Source organism: Chroicocephalus ridibundus, chromosome 3 (assembly GCF_963924245.1).
Source record: "Chroicocephalus ridibundus chromosome 3, bChrRid1.1, whole genome shotgun sequence".
In the NCBI taxonomy this organism is placed as follows: Eukaryota; Metazoa; Chordata; class Aves; order Charadriiformes; family Laridae; genus Chroicocephalus; species Chroicocephalus ridibundus.
In genome coordinates this window covers 9400106-9418878 of record NC_086286.1, presented here as the reverse complement: position 1 = coordinate 9418878, position 18773 = coordinate 9400106, and the positions used below count along the sequence as shown (strand labels likewise).

General features: G+C 41.2%; 1 protein-coding gene across 5 annotated transcripts in view; it reads right to left on the bottom strand.

Moving 5' to 3' along the window:
* RTN4 (reticulon 4) overlaps positions 1–18773 on the bottom strand; it is a 50749-nt gene that overhangs the window by 11884 nt on the left and 20092 nt on the right. For 3 of the 5 annotated variants that reach the window (XM_063327891.1, XM_063327892.1, XM_063327893.1), the window contains one exon: positions 4224–4431. In XM_063327891.1, the coding sequence (XP_063183961.1) occupies positions 4224–4431 (208 nt within the window). Of the gene's footprint in view, positions 1–4223; positions 4432–8016; positions 8171–12198; positions 12429–18773 lie in introns of those variants that run through there. The other 2 variants (XM_063327894.1, XM_063327895.1) reach the window with 2 other exon arrangements.

The window sequence follows — 18773 nt, the reverse complement described above, 5'->3', positions numbered from 1 at the left end:
ACACAGTCTCACCTGGACTAGGCAGAAAAGGTGCGCTGGCTAACGTGTTTGTGAACAGACAAGGCTACTGAGCGGCCAAAACTGTGTCCAGCACCACTGACACATACGCGACCTGGTCTATGAAGTCTCTTCCTACTCCCCAGCTTATGCTGCAATCTGGTACACCAATAAGGCCAACGTGTATTTAAAAAAGTGAGACACTGACAGCCTGGGGGGCTGTGGGGTGTGCATCATTGCTTGTTTTTCCTGTTGTACTATTAGACAGCCTAATTTTCTACGAGACTTGAAATTCCTTCATTTCTCAAACAGAAAAAAATCCTGCAAAATCCATTCATACCGCTGAAGGCACATACCGTTAAGCTGTAACAAACACATTGAGGCACAGCAAAATGAGCAAGTTTTTCATCACTTGCTAAAAAAAACTTCTTTCAGTTAGTGACAACAGTTCTTTTAACAGAAAGATATAAGCTCCTATCTGGTTAAGTGTTCTTTCCACCACACTGCAACTTTTATCTGTAGTTGCAGTGGCTATGGCAATTTAGACTCTTTAAATAGAGACTAATGTATCTAATTTGCATGTTGAAGGGAGAAGGAGCAATGCAGCATATCTGTAACAGAGCACTCATTTTGCGTTTACTACAGTTGTTAAACTTTTACTTTCACTTAAGAGGGGATTCTGCTTTGGGGTTGTTTTGTTTGATTTAAAAAAAAAATAAAATAAATGCACAGTGGAGGCTCCTACGTATGTCATTTAAGGTAAAGCTAAACATGGCCTTGTGGCACGTCCAAAACAAATTCAAATACTTTAAACGGTAACTACAGTGGGCGGCCATTTCAAGGCTTCATTCTGCTATCCACACTTGGCCTGAGTCTGCACGCCATTCACGACTCATCAGCAAGATATTCAAAATACCTGAATCAAAAATTAAATTGAGCTCATGGATGTGCTCTTCACTGTCAAACTAAATTCAATTAAAAATATCCTTCTTGTAGTTGAAGCTATACAGATAAAAAGTATGCAACCTAGTATGGTGGACGAGAATGTTTGGAAGCTTCTTATGAATATCAGTATTTTTAGAAATAAACTGCAGAAAGAGCACAGGTAGGAGAAGTTTTGCTTGTTCTTGCTAAGAATTAACTGGTGAACGTGGAAGTGCTGTTTGGATACTGAAGAGCACTACTGGGCAGACAAGGCAAACAGGATTTCAGCTGGGAACTATTCACCCTAGTAAGGAGGGCCATACAAGGCCTTGATGGTTTAAAAAAAAAAAAAAAGCTCCCCCCCCAAACATTAAGTTTACAAAATATAGACTTCATACTGCTATACAGCAGTCTACAGCTATCTACAGCATTGGCAGATAAGGGGAGAGAGACCAACATCATCTACCTGGACTTAAGCAAAACATTTGACACTGTCCTGCATAACATCCTGGTCTCTAAATTGGAAAGGCATGGATTTGATGGATGGACCACTTGGTGGATAAGGAACTGGCTAGACAGTCGCACTCAAAGGGCTCAATGGCTCAATGTCCAAGTGGAGACCAGTGACGAGTGGCATTCCTCAGGGGTCAGTACTGGGACCAGTGCTGTTTAACATCTTTGTCAGAGACATGGACAGTGGGATTGAGCGCACCCTCAGCAAGTTTGCCGATGACACTGAGCTGTGTGGTGCAGTCAACATGCTGGAGGGAAAGGATGCCATCCAGAGGGACCTGGACAGGCTTGAGAGGTGGGCCTGTGTGAACCTCATGAAGTTCAACCAGGCCAAGTGCAAGGTCCTGCACCTGGGTCATGGCAATCCCAGGCACAAATACAGGTTGGGCAGAGAACGGCTTGAGAGCAGCCCTGAGGAAAAGGACTTGGGGTGCTGGTGGATGAGAAGCTCAACATGAGCGGGTGAGCTTGCAGCCCAGAAAGCCAACCACATCCTGGGCTGCATCAAAAGAAGTATGGCCAGTAGGTCCAGGGAGGTGATTCTGCCCCTCTACTGTGCTCTGGTGAGACCCCACCTGGAGTACTGCATGCAGCTCTGGAGTCCTCAGCTGAAGAAGGACATGGACCTGATGGAATGGGTCCAGAGGAGGATCACGAAGATGATCAGAGGGATGGAGCACCTCTGCTATGAGGACAGGCTGACAGAGTTGGGCTTGTTCAGCCTGGAGAAGAGAAGGCTCCAGGGAGACCTTACAGCACCTTTCCAATAGCTAAAGGGGGCCTACAGGAGAGATGGGGAGGGACTCTTTGTCAGGGAGTGGAGCAATAGGATGAGGGGTAATGGTTTTAAACTGAAAGAGGGGAGATTTAGATTAGATATTAGGAAGAAATTCTTTACTGTGAGGGTGCTGAGGCACTGGAACAGGTTGCCCAGGGAAGTTGTGGATGCCCCATCCCTGGAAATGTTTAAGACCAGGCTGGATGGGGCTTTGAGCAGCCTGGTCTACTGGGAGGTGTCCCTGCCCACGGCAGGGGAGTTGAAACTAGGTGATCTTTAAGGTCAGGGAACTGCTGGAGAGCGTACAGCAAAGGGCTACGAAGATGATTAGGGGATTGGAACACCTCTCTTATGAAGAAAGGCTGAAGGATTTGGGTCTCTTCAGTCTGGAAAAAAGACGGCTGAGGGGGAACCTTATCAACGCTTATAAATACTTAAAGGGTGGGTGTCAGGAGGATGGGGCCAGGCTCTTTTCAGTGGTGCCCGGGGACAGGACAAGAGTTAATGGTCACAAACTTGAACATAGGAAGTTTCACCTAAACATGAGGAGGAACTTCTTTATCCTGAGGGTGGCAGAGCACTGGAACAGCCTGCCCGGAGAGGTGGTGGAGTCTCCTTCTCTGGAGACATTCAAAACCTGCCTGGACGCGTTCCTGTGCAACCTGCTCTGGGTGACCCTGCTCTGGCAGGGGGGTTGGACTAGATGATCTCCAGAGGTCCCTTCCAACCCTACCATTCTGCGATTCTGTCCCTTCTCAGCCGAACCATCCTATGATTCTATAATGAATGTTGGTGCCAATTGTTCAGATCTATTTTTTTATATCAGATCTAAACTTGAAAGCAAATACCCCTTTTTTTCCAGTTTTGTCCCACAGCTGTTTTAGCCACGGACTGGCTTTAAGTGGGTAAATGAGCCACTACACATAGTCAGGGAGGAATGGAGGTAAAAACCCAAGAAAACATTTTAGTTTGTCATACTGAAGATGGGAGGAAGAAAACAAGAATAATTGGAAACATCACAAAATTAGTAAGAGAGCTGTAAATAGGAGGACAAACAGGAGTTTCTGAAAGGTGCAAGGGAAATTGAGATCGAACCACTCCATTGATTAAAAAAAGGAGAGAAGCAAGTCTGAGCAGTGTGGGATGGGGCTGGTATGGAAACAGGAAACATGCACTCTTAGTAATTACTCTAACACATTAGTAAGATTTTATTTCTCTTAAGATGCAGCTCTGCAATAATGGGCACCACTGTACTCCACACAGGAAAGGATGCATACCATGGATACCGTATTGTCACATTGCAGGGAAGTGCACACATGGTATGCCCCAAGGACTTAGCTCATCACTTAAAGCAAAGAGCTTGGAGGTCCACTTTGAGGGCTTAAATTAATCGCGTGATTCAACTCCTCAAGCCTTAGAATTCAGAGTCCAAGTTTCTGGATTTCTGATCTGGGCAGGCTGCAATGAACCTGGATTCTGCTGAAGACAAGGCAGCCTTGCGTGTGGAGAACACGGCTATACACCAAAACACAAATTTTAAGAGTATTCTTAAAAAAAAGTTCCAAAAAGATAAAAATATCCTCTGCTACATTTATTCTGATCTTTTCTAAATATATTCAATTGAAAGTGCTGCATCTCCTGGGTATTCTTTAAATTTTGTGCATCATCTGCCACGGGTTCACATTCTGAAGACTATAACATTTAAAATGTACATATTACTCCACTAGATTGAAGTGTTTAATTTTTTTTAATGTAACTTAGGATACTCTAGCATTCCCATGCAAATACCCTGTACCAAACGCTCGGTTCATTTTCTCTACCGCTGTGTATGCCTACTGAGAAAAACTGGAAGAAGAGCAGATATAGACTGGGCAACAGGTTTTTCAGTACAGAGACTATTTACATTATTATGCAACATATTACGGCATAAGTAATTTACTGGTTCTAACAGCCCCGATATTGCTGTTCCCCAAAACAACACACTTTTTCTTAATTAGAAGAAAAATCTCACCTAAATGGGTGGCCTTCATCGGACTTTTGGATTGCCTGGATAACTCCCTTGTATATCCTAAAGCTGATCGTCACAGAAAGCAGGGCCAAGGCAATGTAAGCTGTCACGCTCACGATGCTGAACACTGTTAATGAAAGCAGCAGGAACAAGCTGGCACCAAACACCACTCCTGTCTTCTTAATGTCTCGCCAGTAAAGGAGGTCAACAACTAAAATTTAAAAAAGGAAAGAAATTAGAAAAAAGAAATTAGAACAAGATACCTTTTGCATCCATATGAAAACAGTAAAACACGATTCATTTGACTCCTGGGAGTCATCAAGAATGGAACTTATGATCTCATTGTCAAACCAGAGCTGAAATTACAACTAGAAATAGGTTATTTTAGCACTGATTCTGCATTGGGCTTCAGATTATTTGTATTATTGTTATTAGGATTACCTCAAAACGTAATTGCTAAAATTTAAGAACAATTCTGCCCTTAAGCAATGTCAGAATCAATCTCTTCTACTATTATGCTGTGTTTTGCACCACAACCACAGCAGTTTGTGCTTCATTTCATTTTATTTTTGTCACTCACTGAAGAGATTGATTCCAATGCCCTGTTAGGACAAATTACAAGACACTAACAGATCTCTAAACCATTATATCTTTGCAAGTCTGGTAGAGCAAAGGCACTGCTCAAGATTCATTAACAGTTTGTTTCCTTTTGAATGAAGACATTCCCATGGGAGCTTATACTGTTGATTATGGGTGACAGACTGGGCTATCAAGAGGGAATAATCTCACTGAAATTTCAATCCAGGCTGTATCTGCTGGGCTCCAATGCAAAATACTTAATTTGTAAACCAAGTTTATTTTTTTCTTAAGTGACCCTCGTGAGAGAACACAATATTATGCCATTTTTAGCATCATTGTTGAGTAAACTACAGCCTTGCACAAGTCCTAAGTAATGGCTTAGTACATCCATTGCAGAGCTGCTGTTGCATCCAGTTGATTACCTTATTGAACTCATGAAATCTGTCAAATGTCTTTCTCCACTGCAGAGTACAGAACTGGGCCGGGGCATCTAGTCTAGTTTTATACTTCATGGTGAGACACAAGAAAACTCACTCTTCGTGATTTCTACTTCCACAGCTGATTAGGTTTTCACAAGAACAAATTCCTCTTCTGCATCAAAACTGCTTGTTACGTACTGAACTCAAAATAAGTTATAGAAAAATTATTACTATTACACCACAAGCTTAGTAATCCTGTCTCATCCTCAACATGACCAAACTTAATTGTAAAATAGCCTATCACAATTCAGAACAGATTCTTACACTGAATGACTGTAAAAGAAAATCTAAAAAATCGTATTTGACTATTATTTCTTACAGGATGAAGATGTGGTAATGCACCAACATTAAACACTTAGTAGCCCCACAGGCCAAAGTCTGGAAAAACCCTTTGTAGGTATGAAAATGCCACTGGGGCTATGGTGCAATTTCAGTGTTTCAGAAGCTGAAGTCCTTTCCCAATTACTTCCACAGGGAAACCGTACTGAGCAGCAGGCACTGGAAATATGAGAACCCTGGTCAGAAACTTAAAGCCATCATTTTCATAATGCAAAATATTTTATCCAAATATTTAATTCATATATCAGTAGAAGTTTCCTGAGGCTCTACAGACAGAACCAGGTTAGAGTTGCATAAACACCTTAAATTTGTCATAAACCAAAACTGCTGTTGAAAGAAATGGCCTCGCCCCTCCACCACCACTCAGCCCCACTCCTTTCCTCAGCACGGCCACAGACAGAACCAGCCTGGTTTTCCGTACGCTGCTCACAGCTACTGCCCCCCCAAAATAAAATAAAAACAAAGCAGACAGCCAGATCAGATTCTAGTTGTGTTCACCATGTGACTCCACAAACATATGGGCTGAGAGATAGAGTAGCCAACCGACGGAGGTGACACTCCTGCTCTCAGAACAGCACCAATTTTAAGTCCTCGTCAAATTGCAGCCCAACCTATCCATGCACCCTGTCGACCTGTTATTCCTTTTGGTCTCTTCATGTTACAGAGCTGTGCTTCTGTTTGCCCTATCAACCAAATCAAGCCCTAAGCAAGAAAACTTTTCTTTAATATTTGTAAAAACCAACCAACCAACAAAAAAAAAAATCAAGTCATCATAGAATTCCTTTTGTATAGGCTGTAACTCCTAAATTTAACAACGTTTTCTTTCGTTTCTTTGGCTTTGCTTCCAATCACAAAAGTGTCTATTAGTGTCTCCGTACACCTTATGTTAGCAAGTTTAGCATGTAAAAGGAGCTTACGAATGAAACCGTGAGCTTGACCTAAAAATCACTGTAAACCTGAACTGAGCTGCAAGTTACCATAACACCTGGGTGAGACTGTAAAAAGCAGTCTTGCAAAAAAAAAAAAAAAAAAAAAAAAAAAAAGTTGGTGAATTTTGTGCTGCTAAATGATGCAAGAAAACCTTGAAAACTTATTTCTTTCAGAGTATTTGGTTCAAATACTGAAACTATGTTTATTTTTAAGTGCTGCAATATGAGCATCCATATATTCGAATTTGGGTGCTGCTCCCGTATCATGTGGCACAGTAAGTATGAGCCTTACTCCTCTCCACTTGCAGACAGCATTAGTTCTGTAAATGAGTTACTCCCTTCTCTGCAACACACTTTTAAAGCATCTCCCCTGATAGCGGGTTTACCACTTCGTAGGAAATCACTCATTACAGGCAGTGACACATTACACCTCAATCCTGCTATAAGTAATTCATTTGTATGAGTTTCCAAAACAGAGAAGCAAAGGTAAATGGCTGGAATTATAGCACAGCACAAACGCCAAATGGCCTCTATCGACCCACCTTCAAGTCTTTTGTTCTCAGTAATCAGTAAGAAAAATCCCCAAGCCAGGACCTCCCAGATGAGAGTAAAGCTGCGCATGAAGCATTCTTCCTCACTGTCTCCTCTCCATTTAGAAAGCTACTAAATCAGCCTCAGCTTAACATATGTATCTGGTTTCATTGTAAATTCCTCCAAGGAAAGAAAATTCAACGTTATAAAGTCACCGAAAACCTGATTGTAATTTTCAGGCCAAGAGAATGCACTATGAAATTGATTTACATTCTCCAGTTGATCAGAAACTCGTATTTGCATTTCTTGCTACTGTAGATGAAAATATTGAAAGCATTACTAGAAGCAGCTTTCTGGCTTTAACTTACACAGAACATATTCCAAGCAGATTTAAAAAAAAAACAAAATCCAAAAACCAAACCAAGAAACAAACAGAAAAACAAAAACCCCAACCAATGCTCAGTAACAGCCCTACCAAGCAGTATCTTTCCTCATAGAAACCATTTTAAGCTCTATTTTCTACATAATCTATGCATTTAATGCAAGTATTCCAGGCCTATTCTAAAGCAAGAACAGCTGCCTACATTTGGTAAGCACGAACTGTCACTTGGCACGTCTAAAAATAGTACTGCTAGCATCTGTGCCTTACATGCAAAACTCATCCAATTACATTTTGCTTTTAAAGCAACTGCCGTGATAGGTTTATCACTGTATTTTTAAGTCTTTTCTTTCTTTCACAGACATTTAACATAAAACTGAACGATTCATATTGTTTTTTGATGGCAAAAACAAGTGGTTTAACATATCTAACCTCATAATCCTTTTTAAAAGAAATGCTGAACTAAGCAGCCCTCTCTTTTTTGAGAAATTAAAAGCCTCGGCATCTACAACCAACTTCAATTCGCGTCTACTAAAGAAAACCAAGAAAAAGGGACTAACCCATTTTGGCATCCATCTTGCGTGTGCCTGCATGCACCCAGACCTCGGCACAGCTGACTACCCGGAGCCCTTTCACTTCCTGCGAGGGCAGTCAGAGGTCAGCGGATCCACGCAACCGCCTGCCTTCCGCCCCATCGCCCGCCGAAATGAAATCCCGCCGGCCCCCGCCAATGGCTGCCCCTGAGCTGAGTCCTTGGAATGCAGCTGCCGAGGGAGAGCCGGGGGATTGCGCTCACGATGAACAACTGCTCTCTATCCAGCGTTCAGAAACAAACAAACAAAAAAAAAAAGGGGGGGGGGGGTGTTCAGCGCCAGAGAAAGGCGACTTGTGTAAAAGGGGAAGAAGATTAAAAAAAAAAAAATAAATGCAAACAGCATACAATTTGTAAACGTTGTTATGAGCAACGGCCATTACACTAGAACCTTTCTGTAATCTGAAACATAAGCAGGAATTCTTTATATTATCCAAATAATAGTAAAAATAGTGAAGATGCACAAGTCGGGACCAATTTAAGAACAGCCAGCGTTGTACTAATACAGAAATGCAACAGAAGTGTTGAGAATGGGCAGCTTTCAAATGCATCTAAAGCACACGGCAACAACTACCACCATAGCACCAGACAGGCTGCTGTGAAGAAAATTTAACTCTAGACCAGCAAATACGCGACAAACAGGCAAATTACCGTTAATTTCTGTTTAGAGAGGCATTTTCCAGTTATGCTAAATAAAGTTCACATTTACATGTGACAGCGATCTTCGGGGCTTCCACTGATTTTTCATACAGAGTATCGAGCAGACACGGTCTGACTCTGCGGCTTTACTTTCAAAGCCCGGTTGAGCCTGGTGTGGAGCACCCACAGCTGAAGCAAGACCAGGCCCAAGGAGAAGCCACCAACTCATCAAGTGGTCAAAGTGCAAACACCATTAGTAGACTGGGGTTTGACATTTCAGGATTTCCTACAACAGAATGACCATTTAAAATCGCAGATGACATCCTAAGCAGGAGCAGTTACAGACTGGGCCACTAAATTCAAGCCTCCTTTTAGCCTGATCAGACATGTTGGAAACCCAAGTTTGGTCCTGGACTGCCTTGCTGCAAGTCAGCAACAGCAAAACAATCCCAGGCTGGTGAACTGGGGGGTTATGGCATGGCCGCATGTGGTGCCAAGCACATGGAGCTGACTTCAGCCGACAGAGCTTTCCCTGTCCTAGGGACCAATGTTACAAAGAAGTGGCATGTCCAGCGGGACTGACAGGCTTGTCCAACTGGATCCCAAAAGTCAGAAAACAAGTCTACATCACATGTGTTGCAGACGTGGCACATCTGCCCCACAATCCCTAGCAAGAAAAAGCGATACAGATTTCACGGAGTACCCGCTAGTACGAACACTAACTCCAGCACTACCAGACTGTCCCCTGCAAACCTGCAAATACTACCTAACAATTATTAATTAGTCTAAGCAGTATTTTTCTTTAATTTCTACTTAATGATATATGCGTGCATGTGTGCACAAGGTATGAACTGGGAAAACCATTCCAAAGCCCTGATTACTCACGATAAACATCTAAAAAGCTCAAGGGCTGCAGAAGCCTAGGCAACCTTTTGCACCATTTAACTAATCTGAACCAGAATTCAGACAGATTTTCAGCACATTAATTAAAAAAAAGAAAAAAAAAATAATCCTGGGATAGTCTGGGAGTATAGCTGTGGTGTTCATCCTACCACTAGCATTATTCAGCCATTAAAACCTGACAATTCATTGAAATTATTAAAAATTACATAAGTAAATGTTAGACATATTAGTACCAATTACTCCATGGGGCTCTGTCTTTAAAACTGCTAAAAATAAAAATCATGCCATCCCCAGGATAAACCTATTTCATCCTGCCTATCTACATGATCGATACCACAGGTATTAATCAATACAACAGGTTATACCACTTTCACTATGCTGGTTCCCCAACTACTATGGCCGTAGCACAAGAAACACACAGACCAAAACCAAGTTTAGGATTATATTAATTACAAAGTAGTGCTTTAGTTGGAAAGTCTAGCTATGAACCATACTTTTGGTTCTTCTCTGGTTTTAGATTTCATTCTTGCTTTTATTTTTAAGGGTGTTGTGTTTTTTTTTTTTTTTTTAGCATGGAAAGAAACATGTTGCAATATTTGCTTCTGTATTTATTTTGGGGCAAGATGAATAGTGTAATCAGTCCCTGAACTTTACCCATCATTTTCCGTGCCACTGCAGCCTGACCTAACAAAGGAAGAACACATGAAACAAGGCATCTTCTTCTCGTTATGAACAAATGCTACCAGAAACCACGCTAAACCAGGCTTCAAGAACAGCTGCAAAAGGAGAGGAACCAGACTCCTCTGCTACCCCAGAAAACCTTGTTCTTGTTCTGCTTCCAATTTCTATTAGATGCCATCTCTATAAGTAAAATTGCAATTAAACTTCCAGGCAGTAGGGACTTCCTTGGAAGGAGAAACAGGCACTAAATCAGCTTCCTCCACCTAGGGGGATGCCACTGTGTAAAAGTAAAGGGGGAGGGGGGAATTTAAAAACACTGCATGAAGCAGTTATACCAGCACAAAACACGCACGTAGGACAGGTTCAGGTTTGCTTTGTTCATTTGAGGCTAGTTCCATTACACGCCAGCGAGGCCTACATTTTGCAAAGAAGCCAAGTGCACAGACCCCACGTTACTGGCCTCCACGCAGCTGTAACAGCATGCCTCGCACCGGTTAGCGTATTCCCCTCAGGTGCGCCATATGGGCACGCTCGTGATTGGCAAGTCATTAATTTTAAACCAAGAAAGATGCCATTACGCTCAAGGCCTCGAATTCCAGACTTGGAAATGTCTGCTTTCAGTTGCAGTGAGGCACAGACCACCCACCAACCCTGCTTGTCAAGTTGTAAAAGAAAATCTGGAAACTGGGTCTGAATACCCAAAGGTAACTTGCCTTTCTTTTTTTTTTTTTTTTTTTTACAGAAACCTTCTGACCTCACCCTTTTTTTTTTTTTCCCCCCCAACACCAAGAATTTCAGGCCTGATATATGGACTGTTGAACATTTAAACTAGTTACACATCAAGAACATATTACTAAACACTGCAGAATATTTTTTCCTAGTATTTTACAGTCCTTTAATGAAAGATGAGAACTTTCAGAACCTTGTTTTGCAGGGGAAAAGTTTTTGCCCTGCAGGGCTTTTTTGCTACATATTCAGGTTCTGGTAGAGCGTTCTGTGGATTCTAGACAGCTGGCAATTTTGTCCAAGTGGGAAAACACAGATTTTGAACAACAGTTGTAGAAAAAGAGGAAAACTTCACAACTACCAATGACAGGGCCCTTTAAGAAAATATTTAAGTATACAGAAATGATTAAAATTTTTTTTAAGCTTGCCTTGCCGATAAAAGTTTGAAGATTACGTATTCAAATAAGGCTTAAACTCTTACACACTGAGCACTAATATAATGATCCACAGAGATTTACACTGGTGATCTCCTATTGGCGGTTACAGGAACAAAGGTCAGAACCACACTAATTTAAGATTAGCTACTTATTTACCTGAAACAATTTGATATTATGGCTGTAAATTCTGCAAAAATCAGATACAGTTTTACCTAGAATCCAACAGAATTATGAAAAATACGAAGTAAACACATTAAAGGTAGACTCCAAACATGCTATGCCGAAGGGGAGGGGAGAAAATACCCTTCTGTAGTCTGCATGAGATTTCTCCTTATAAAATTATTAAACTGCATACACTACATTCTTTCAAGTTAATGGTTAGTATTGTTAAATTATTAATAACCTTGGAATTTCAAAGGAACATCAACTATATTCGGACTATGCTGATATTTGTGCAGTACATACCAAAAAAAGCTGTTCTTTAATATGCTCTGTAGCACTGAAAAATATCTGCAGTGTCACTCAGGCTATTTCACCCACATGAATAATTTTTTATTCTGCATTGCTCATATTTACCCATTTTAACCTACAACTTTTACAATTTTGCATATAGTACAAATAGATATCTTACATCTTCAGATACATTTCACAATCAAATACAGGCTACAAACACCATTTGCCAAGAACAACCCGCGGCATTTTTAGCTTTATATTAAAAAAAAATAAAAAAATAAAAAAAGGAAAAAAGGTGAAAGAACAAATACCCTTATCCTTCCAACTGCTCGGCTGACTGTCCATCTCTCCACAAACGATCTGCCCTCCAGCTGTGATTATCAATTATGCATACCAAGAGGACAGCTGCAAGAGAAGAAACCTATAGCCCAGGATGGGAAACATGGGCTTCCCCGGCAGCGTCTGCAGTCTGCTGCTGCTGCACTGGTGCTGCAGGAGGCCAGTCAGCTGACGGCACGGGGTGTGGAGCGCCACTGACGCAGTGCGAGCTGTAACCCGCCTGCTAATGCTCCGGCACCAAGGCTAACGTGCCGTCCTCAGCCACCGCAGCCATTTGCTTCTTACTGCTTGCCAATAGAACTGAAAAGACAACGCAAGGCAGAGAAGGAAAATCGCCGGCACGAAGGGAGATGGCTTCTCCCCGCACAGCAGCGGCAGCGCCTGGGGAACGCCAGCGCAGCAAGGCTCAGCGAACGCTAACAAAAGCCAAACTGCCCTAAGCAGCTTTTCATAGCAAAGCTGAGCTAAAAGTGGTCACCAGACAAGCTTTAAACAGATTGCTTTTCAAACAACGGTTAAAAACGTATCTATAAGTCTCCTAGATGTATGCCTTCCCCTCGTTTTTTTTAAGCAAACGTCTGCCTGTCTGGATGACTAAGAGAGACATCTTTGTAACACACCTCTCCCTTTAAAAAAAAGCTTGAAGGAAAACAGAATAGGACCCTTTCTGTGCCTGTAACAAAAGCAAGAAGCTCCTGAAGAACAGAAGGAGTCTTTTTTTTGCTGTTATATTTAGTCCTTACGAACTCCTCAGCCATATTTATTCATCTTAATGGAGGTTTGAGAAGAACGCTTCTCTCTCCTTTTACCTAATTCCTACAACCAAACAGCATCCTACGTTTTCACCTACAGACCTGACAATTAAATGCTCCCTTCATTTAAATAAAAATAGCCTGAAAGCTTACACTACTAACATATAGAAAGTTACACAGAGAAAGTATTGTACGGACCTGAGACAAGCATAAACTAGAAACTCAAAATCTGAGAGACCTGTGAGAACGATGTTGTCATTCTATTTTCCATCCCTGCTGAAAAAACAACTACTCTTCTAATTTGGAATCTCTTTGTAATATCTGGGGCTGACCATAAAATGCTAAAAGCTCCCCAGCACTGCTCCAAAACCTCTGAACAATTTGAAACACCATTTTCTAAAGAACTAGAATTCGCACATTTCCACAAAAATGCTGTAGACCAGCTGGGATGGAGATCCTTATTTAGTCCTTAAATGGACAGTTTTAGTTTTCATTACAAGATACAATCTTAAGTGGAGGAAGATTACCACAAAGTTACCAGAAAGCCCTGTCTGTTACTTCAGTTGCTAAATAAATTTAAAGCCTTGTTTGACAGCAAACCAGTTACGTGTATTTTTAACTTATATAAAGATGTGCATTTCGATCACAATTTCAACTGGTAAATCAAAACACATACTATAGGAGGGAATTAGGAAATGTATATTCAGACATCATAGCGCAAGAAAATTTGTGAAGCTACACTAGACCAAAAAAAGTACAAAACGTGTCTAAAAATCTGTTTCTGACTTTGAGCTGAAATTCTTAAGATCAGCTAGAAACCACCAAAATCTGTGTTTTTCCCCCTACATTTGTTTGGATGGCTGCATAAAACCATGGTGCTTTCAGAAGGTTCTTTCCACTAATTGTTAAATTTCTACAAGATACACAAGTAAAGCCTCTTAATTTCTTCTTCATATTTTTATATTACATACTTAAAATAGTACATTTATGCAAAATGCCTAAACAGACATTTTGTTGTAGCCATGTGCGCAGCCACAGCAAATCGGCAGCAGCCAGAAGATGACCGTGAGAATGGCTGCATTACCAGTCCGTATCCTCCCACCTCAAATGAGCCACTAACTCCCTCCACAGGAGTTTCTCCCCGTCCTCAAGATCCTCCTCTTTGCGTACTTAATATTCACTCTTACTGCTCCATGCAAATGATACCTAAAATTAAGTCTCTGTCCCTCTGTACTCACATTTGTTATTTCAGGCAAGATACACCCACGTAACGCTATTCTACATATAAACTGAGTAGCAGCACCATCAACAAACTTCTGTGTAAGCTTTATTGTTCCATTAAGGAAATGGCATGCTTGTTTCTACACCAACATTTAAACAAGAACCATCCAACTAACAGGCTACTTACAAAACGATATTATCAAATCACTCAGACAACTAAAACAGACGATCGATTCTATATATGTTTTTCTACCGCACTTACGCTCGAAGGGGCTGCATGCCCGCCAGGTGAGTGCTTCAATCACAAGGTAGATGTTGAATCACCCTGAGCAGACAGACTAACAACAGCGTTTTTGTACTGAAGAGTGTTCCTGACTTCCCACAGGAGAGCATTTTGGATGACTACCTAATTCTGCTCTCACCCAAAGCCTCATTCAGTGCTGGCCACCTATCTGTGCTTCTAGGAAAGTTGATGACTTACCCCAAATGCTCCATTTTCTCCAAAATTCTGCCACTCTGCAAGTAACTACCCAAATGCCTTGCTCTGGTAACAGCCTTTGCCTCTCAACAGGAGTGACAAGAGAGCTCTAATGAAATACAGCAGCTCTAGGTCTTTCCTTCAGAAAAATTTCACTCAAGGTTTTGGGTTTTTTGGTTTGTTTTCCTAATTCCTCCTACCCTTCCCCAAATTCTCCAGCCTGAAACAGCAGTCTCCATTTATTATTATTTACCCGGTAGCAGAAAGGAAGACCTGAACAACCAAAGAATCTAAGAATATGATCAAATGAAATTAAAATGAGATTTTGAGTTCTATTTTACAAATAATCTGCTCCTGAAACAAACTCCAGAGGTATTCCAAGGTATTTTTCCAACAGTGAAAAACAACAAACAAAACCAAAGCAAACACTTCCCATCTGCTGAATAGTTCTACTTGACTAAGTACAAATATGGAAAACTACCAGAAATGAACCAAGTGGGTACAGGGCTGGCGTAAGGCACCATTTCTAACTTCTTTTAAGTTTCACACAACTGTAATGACCTGATTTGCTGTTACAGAATCACAAGATGTATTTTATTTCTGCACCCATGATTCAGGAGTAAAAAAGAAAAGCTTCACCACTACAACTGCTCAGACACCTTCTCAAAGTGGATTTCCCACCTGGACTTCACCTTTGAATTTGCTCCCTCAAGAAAATCTGGGGAATGTAACATATTAGTAATTAGCTGCCTTTCTGTAATTCAGTTACAGAGTGCCCTGTGGCATTTATGAAAACAAGAGATCCATAAACCCCATAAGATTTAATCTGAGATGAATGTCTACAGAGCCTGATGTTCAAAAGTGCCATGCAACAGGGGTTTCCTGTGAAACCGATTGCTTTGGTAGTCAAGACCTCAAAGCCATGTTTCAATCTTATTGTAAGGCTCTACGTGAATATACAGAGAGGTTTAAACTGTCACTGTGGTTACGTTTTGGCACACAACTTTCTGTCATGGTCAGAGATTCAGATTTTGGGAGTCTCCACAATATATTTTGAATTTTTAATTTAATAATATAAAATCCCCTGTGTTCCACCAATCAAAAAAGTGTTTATGGAAAGAAAGAATGGTCTTCTAGCCTATTTGTGACAATTAATGATCTCTATCCAAAAGTAAATAATGGGTTATCAGTGAAGAAAGCCTGTACAACAGAAGGGCTAAGATATGCAATACAGATATTTAGTTTTCAATTCTAAGAATATTAAACTAATTTCCACAGTTCAGAGTTTCTCAAAACCTGGGACGCAATCTTTGGAAAAGCACAGTGTGCTGGAGTTACAGTTCCTTTACAAACACTAGATGGCATCAAAGCCCTCTTATGGGCATGCCTTAAAAAAGGACTCCTTCGTCCCTGCTATGCTGTCCCGACGTCCACACACCTCACCAGCACAAGCTGGCAGGAGCTGGAGCCGCGGCGGCTGTGGCACAGCATCCAAACAATCGGGAGAGAGCCACTCTGAAGTCACATCTTAATACGCAGTATTTTTATGGAGATCAGAAACGTGTATTTTAGAGTCTGGTGACAGTGAAGCAGAAGGGTTATCTGCTAGGAAGCTAAATACAGCATGCAGTAAGAAATGGAAGGAAAAAGGAAAAAAAACCCCAAACATACCAAAACAAAGGATCTCTGTATCCAGGACAGTAGCAATTTTTGGTGTTGCAGGGGGGAAAATAAGTGGTATTTGCTGTTGAAGTTGTTATCAGTAGGAGCATCTTGCAAGGAAAGGCTTTTTTTTTTTTTTTTAATAGTTAACTACAGTTTTGAATTGGTTTTGATTTGTTTTTTAAAAACCTGTACAGCTATGAAGTACAAGGTTCCTGTGGTCTCATTCATTACAAAACAAAACAGGTTACCCAAGGGTCTGCCATGCAGCATTAAACAAACCTCGTTCTACTCAGGAGGCTGTTCAAAGCTTTACATTTGTTTTATTGGAGGGGTGGAGTTTAAAAAAAACAAACAAAACAACCAACCAACCACAAAACTATATCCACAACCCTTTAGAGTTTCTCTTAGCTCCCTGCAGTCCACTAGGACTGTTGGAAGTTACACTTTCAGGTACACATTTAGGTTAGCTTTCAAAACAATAACGCTGTTAAGTAAGCATTCAAGAACCTCAAATTAAGTGTAGCAGTAAGGCAGTTCATATTAATGTTTTAGCAAGCATCCGTCATACAATCACACCAGCTGATTTCCAGAAGTCTTGAGGCACAGTAAAATCTATTTCAGTTCTGCTGACGGGAAGACAGAAAACACCCCACACAACAGAGGTAGACTTAGAAGGCCAAACATATGCACAGATCCACTTCTTCGCCTTGTGATGAATTACCCCTCCTTTCTGAGAGCGTGGAAGACAAGTATTTGTTAGTTCTTTGGTGCTACTATGAAATTGTGCGGAAGTGATGTGGTATTAAAAGCAGACAACCGATTTTGTTCATGGCTTGACATTAGACTCTTCAGGCAGGTCTCAGCAGTCCAGTTCTGTATTCTATAATACAGCAGAAGCGAGCAAAAAAAGTAAATAGCACAGACTGGCGGGGGGGAGGGGAGCGGAAACAAACTAGAAAAAACAGACCATGTTTTTGAGTTAGTATTCTCAATCTATTCGACTTTAAGAAAGTGCTCCTCCAGAGTAAGGCAAAAAACTGTATCTTTCTTCCCAAGCAACACAGGATGTCAAAAAGTAAAACTGCAACTGCTTTACAGAGTGAGCACAACACTGACAGAAACAGCGCGGACGGTGCCCCAGTTCCCCGTACACCAGCCCAGCCCCGCGCCTGCCCAGCTCCCTGCCCTCAACTAACACCCGTGCTAGGCACATCTGTGCCCGGGCCCAGCGCTGTGACACTACACGGGAGAACGAAGACACAGCTCAGCTCTCTCCTCTCCTGCTATGGCAAATGGTTTCACATGCAGCTTCTCCGGCAATTTCACACAGACAGCAGCAGCTGTGTCCTTGTCAGACCCAAAGAAAGAGTCTTTCTTCCCAAAGCAGCTATGTGCCATCCCCAGTCTGCTGCATCCATACAATGATTAAAGACACCTCTGCAAAGGCTTCCTGTTAAAAGAACTAACAAAAAAGCTAGTATACTAAGTGCAATGTTTTGGGCTTTTTGTTTTTGTGGGTTTTTTGTTTGTTTGTTTTTTAAAGTAGTGTGATCTCTAAACAATTAGCCCGTTGACATAAAGTATAAAATACACAGCAGCTGTTCTCTAGATAGTACTATATGCTGGAAGCCTGAGTGCAAGGAGCAAAGTCTTCATAGACCACAAACACAGAGTTTTAACAGTGCAGGTATCGCTGAAATTTCGATACAAGGGAAAAGGGAAACTCTCTCCTCTCTGCCTACCTGTATGGCTAGAAAAGGTGGCACAGGAGGAATGGCAACTATCATGCAAAGTTAAACATAAAAACTACATCTACCTTATTTTCCTAACTCTATTTCAGTTGCACCAACACCCTGACGCTCCCGTGTTATTCCATTCCAAAACACATTCAATGTAGAAGACATACATTAGGGATGTAGTATTTTATGAACTGCAGACTGCAGCTACTGCACAAATACACTACTGCTGAGTCAAACTAACATTTGATTTTCTGTTTAGAACAGAGCAATTGCACTTTCTGCAGTCACTGTTTTTTAGCAGGAATGCCTCCGGTGCAAGACTTAAGTAGCAGCAGAGTGCTGCGATATTAAAAAGCAAAATATTCCTCTAGTCTACAAAGAGCATTAACTTCATGAGGCGTTCAGTTTAGAGAACAGAATGCAACGCAACAATGATCTTAACCTTCCTTCAACTTTCCACAACTTTAACTACACCTTACCAGAAAAAAACAACACTGAAGTGAAAGCCCCACCTGAAAAGAAAAATGGAAGTTATTATCTGTGCTGTGTACAAACCAATTTTAATGTCTACAGGGTACTCAGCTTCTTAATGGCCACTTTCCTAGTAACCTCAATACTAAGCTCCCTCACATGCACTATTTATTTTAAACCCTGGCCTTCATCTAGTGCAAGCTGCAATTCATGTGAGCAGA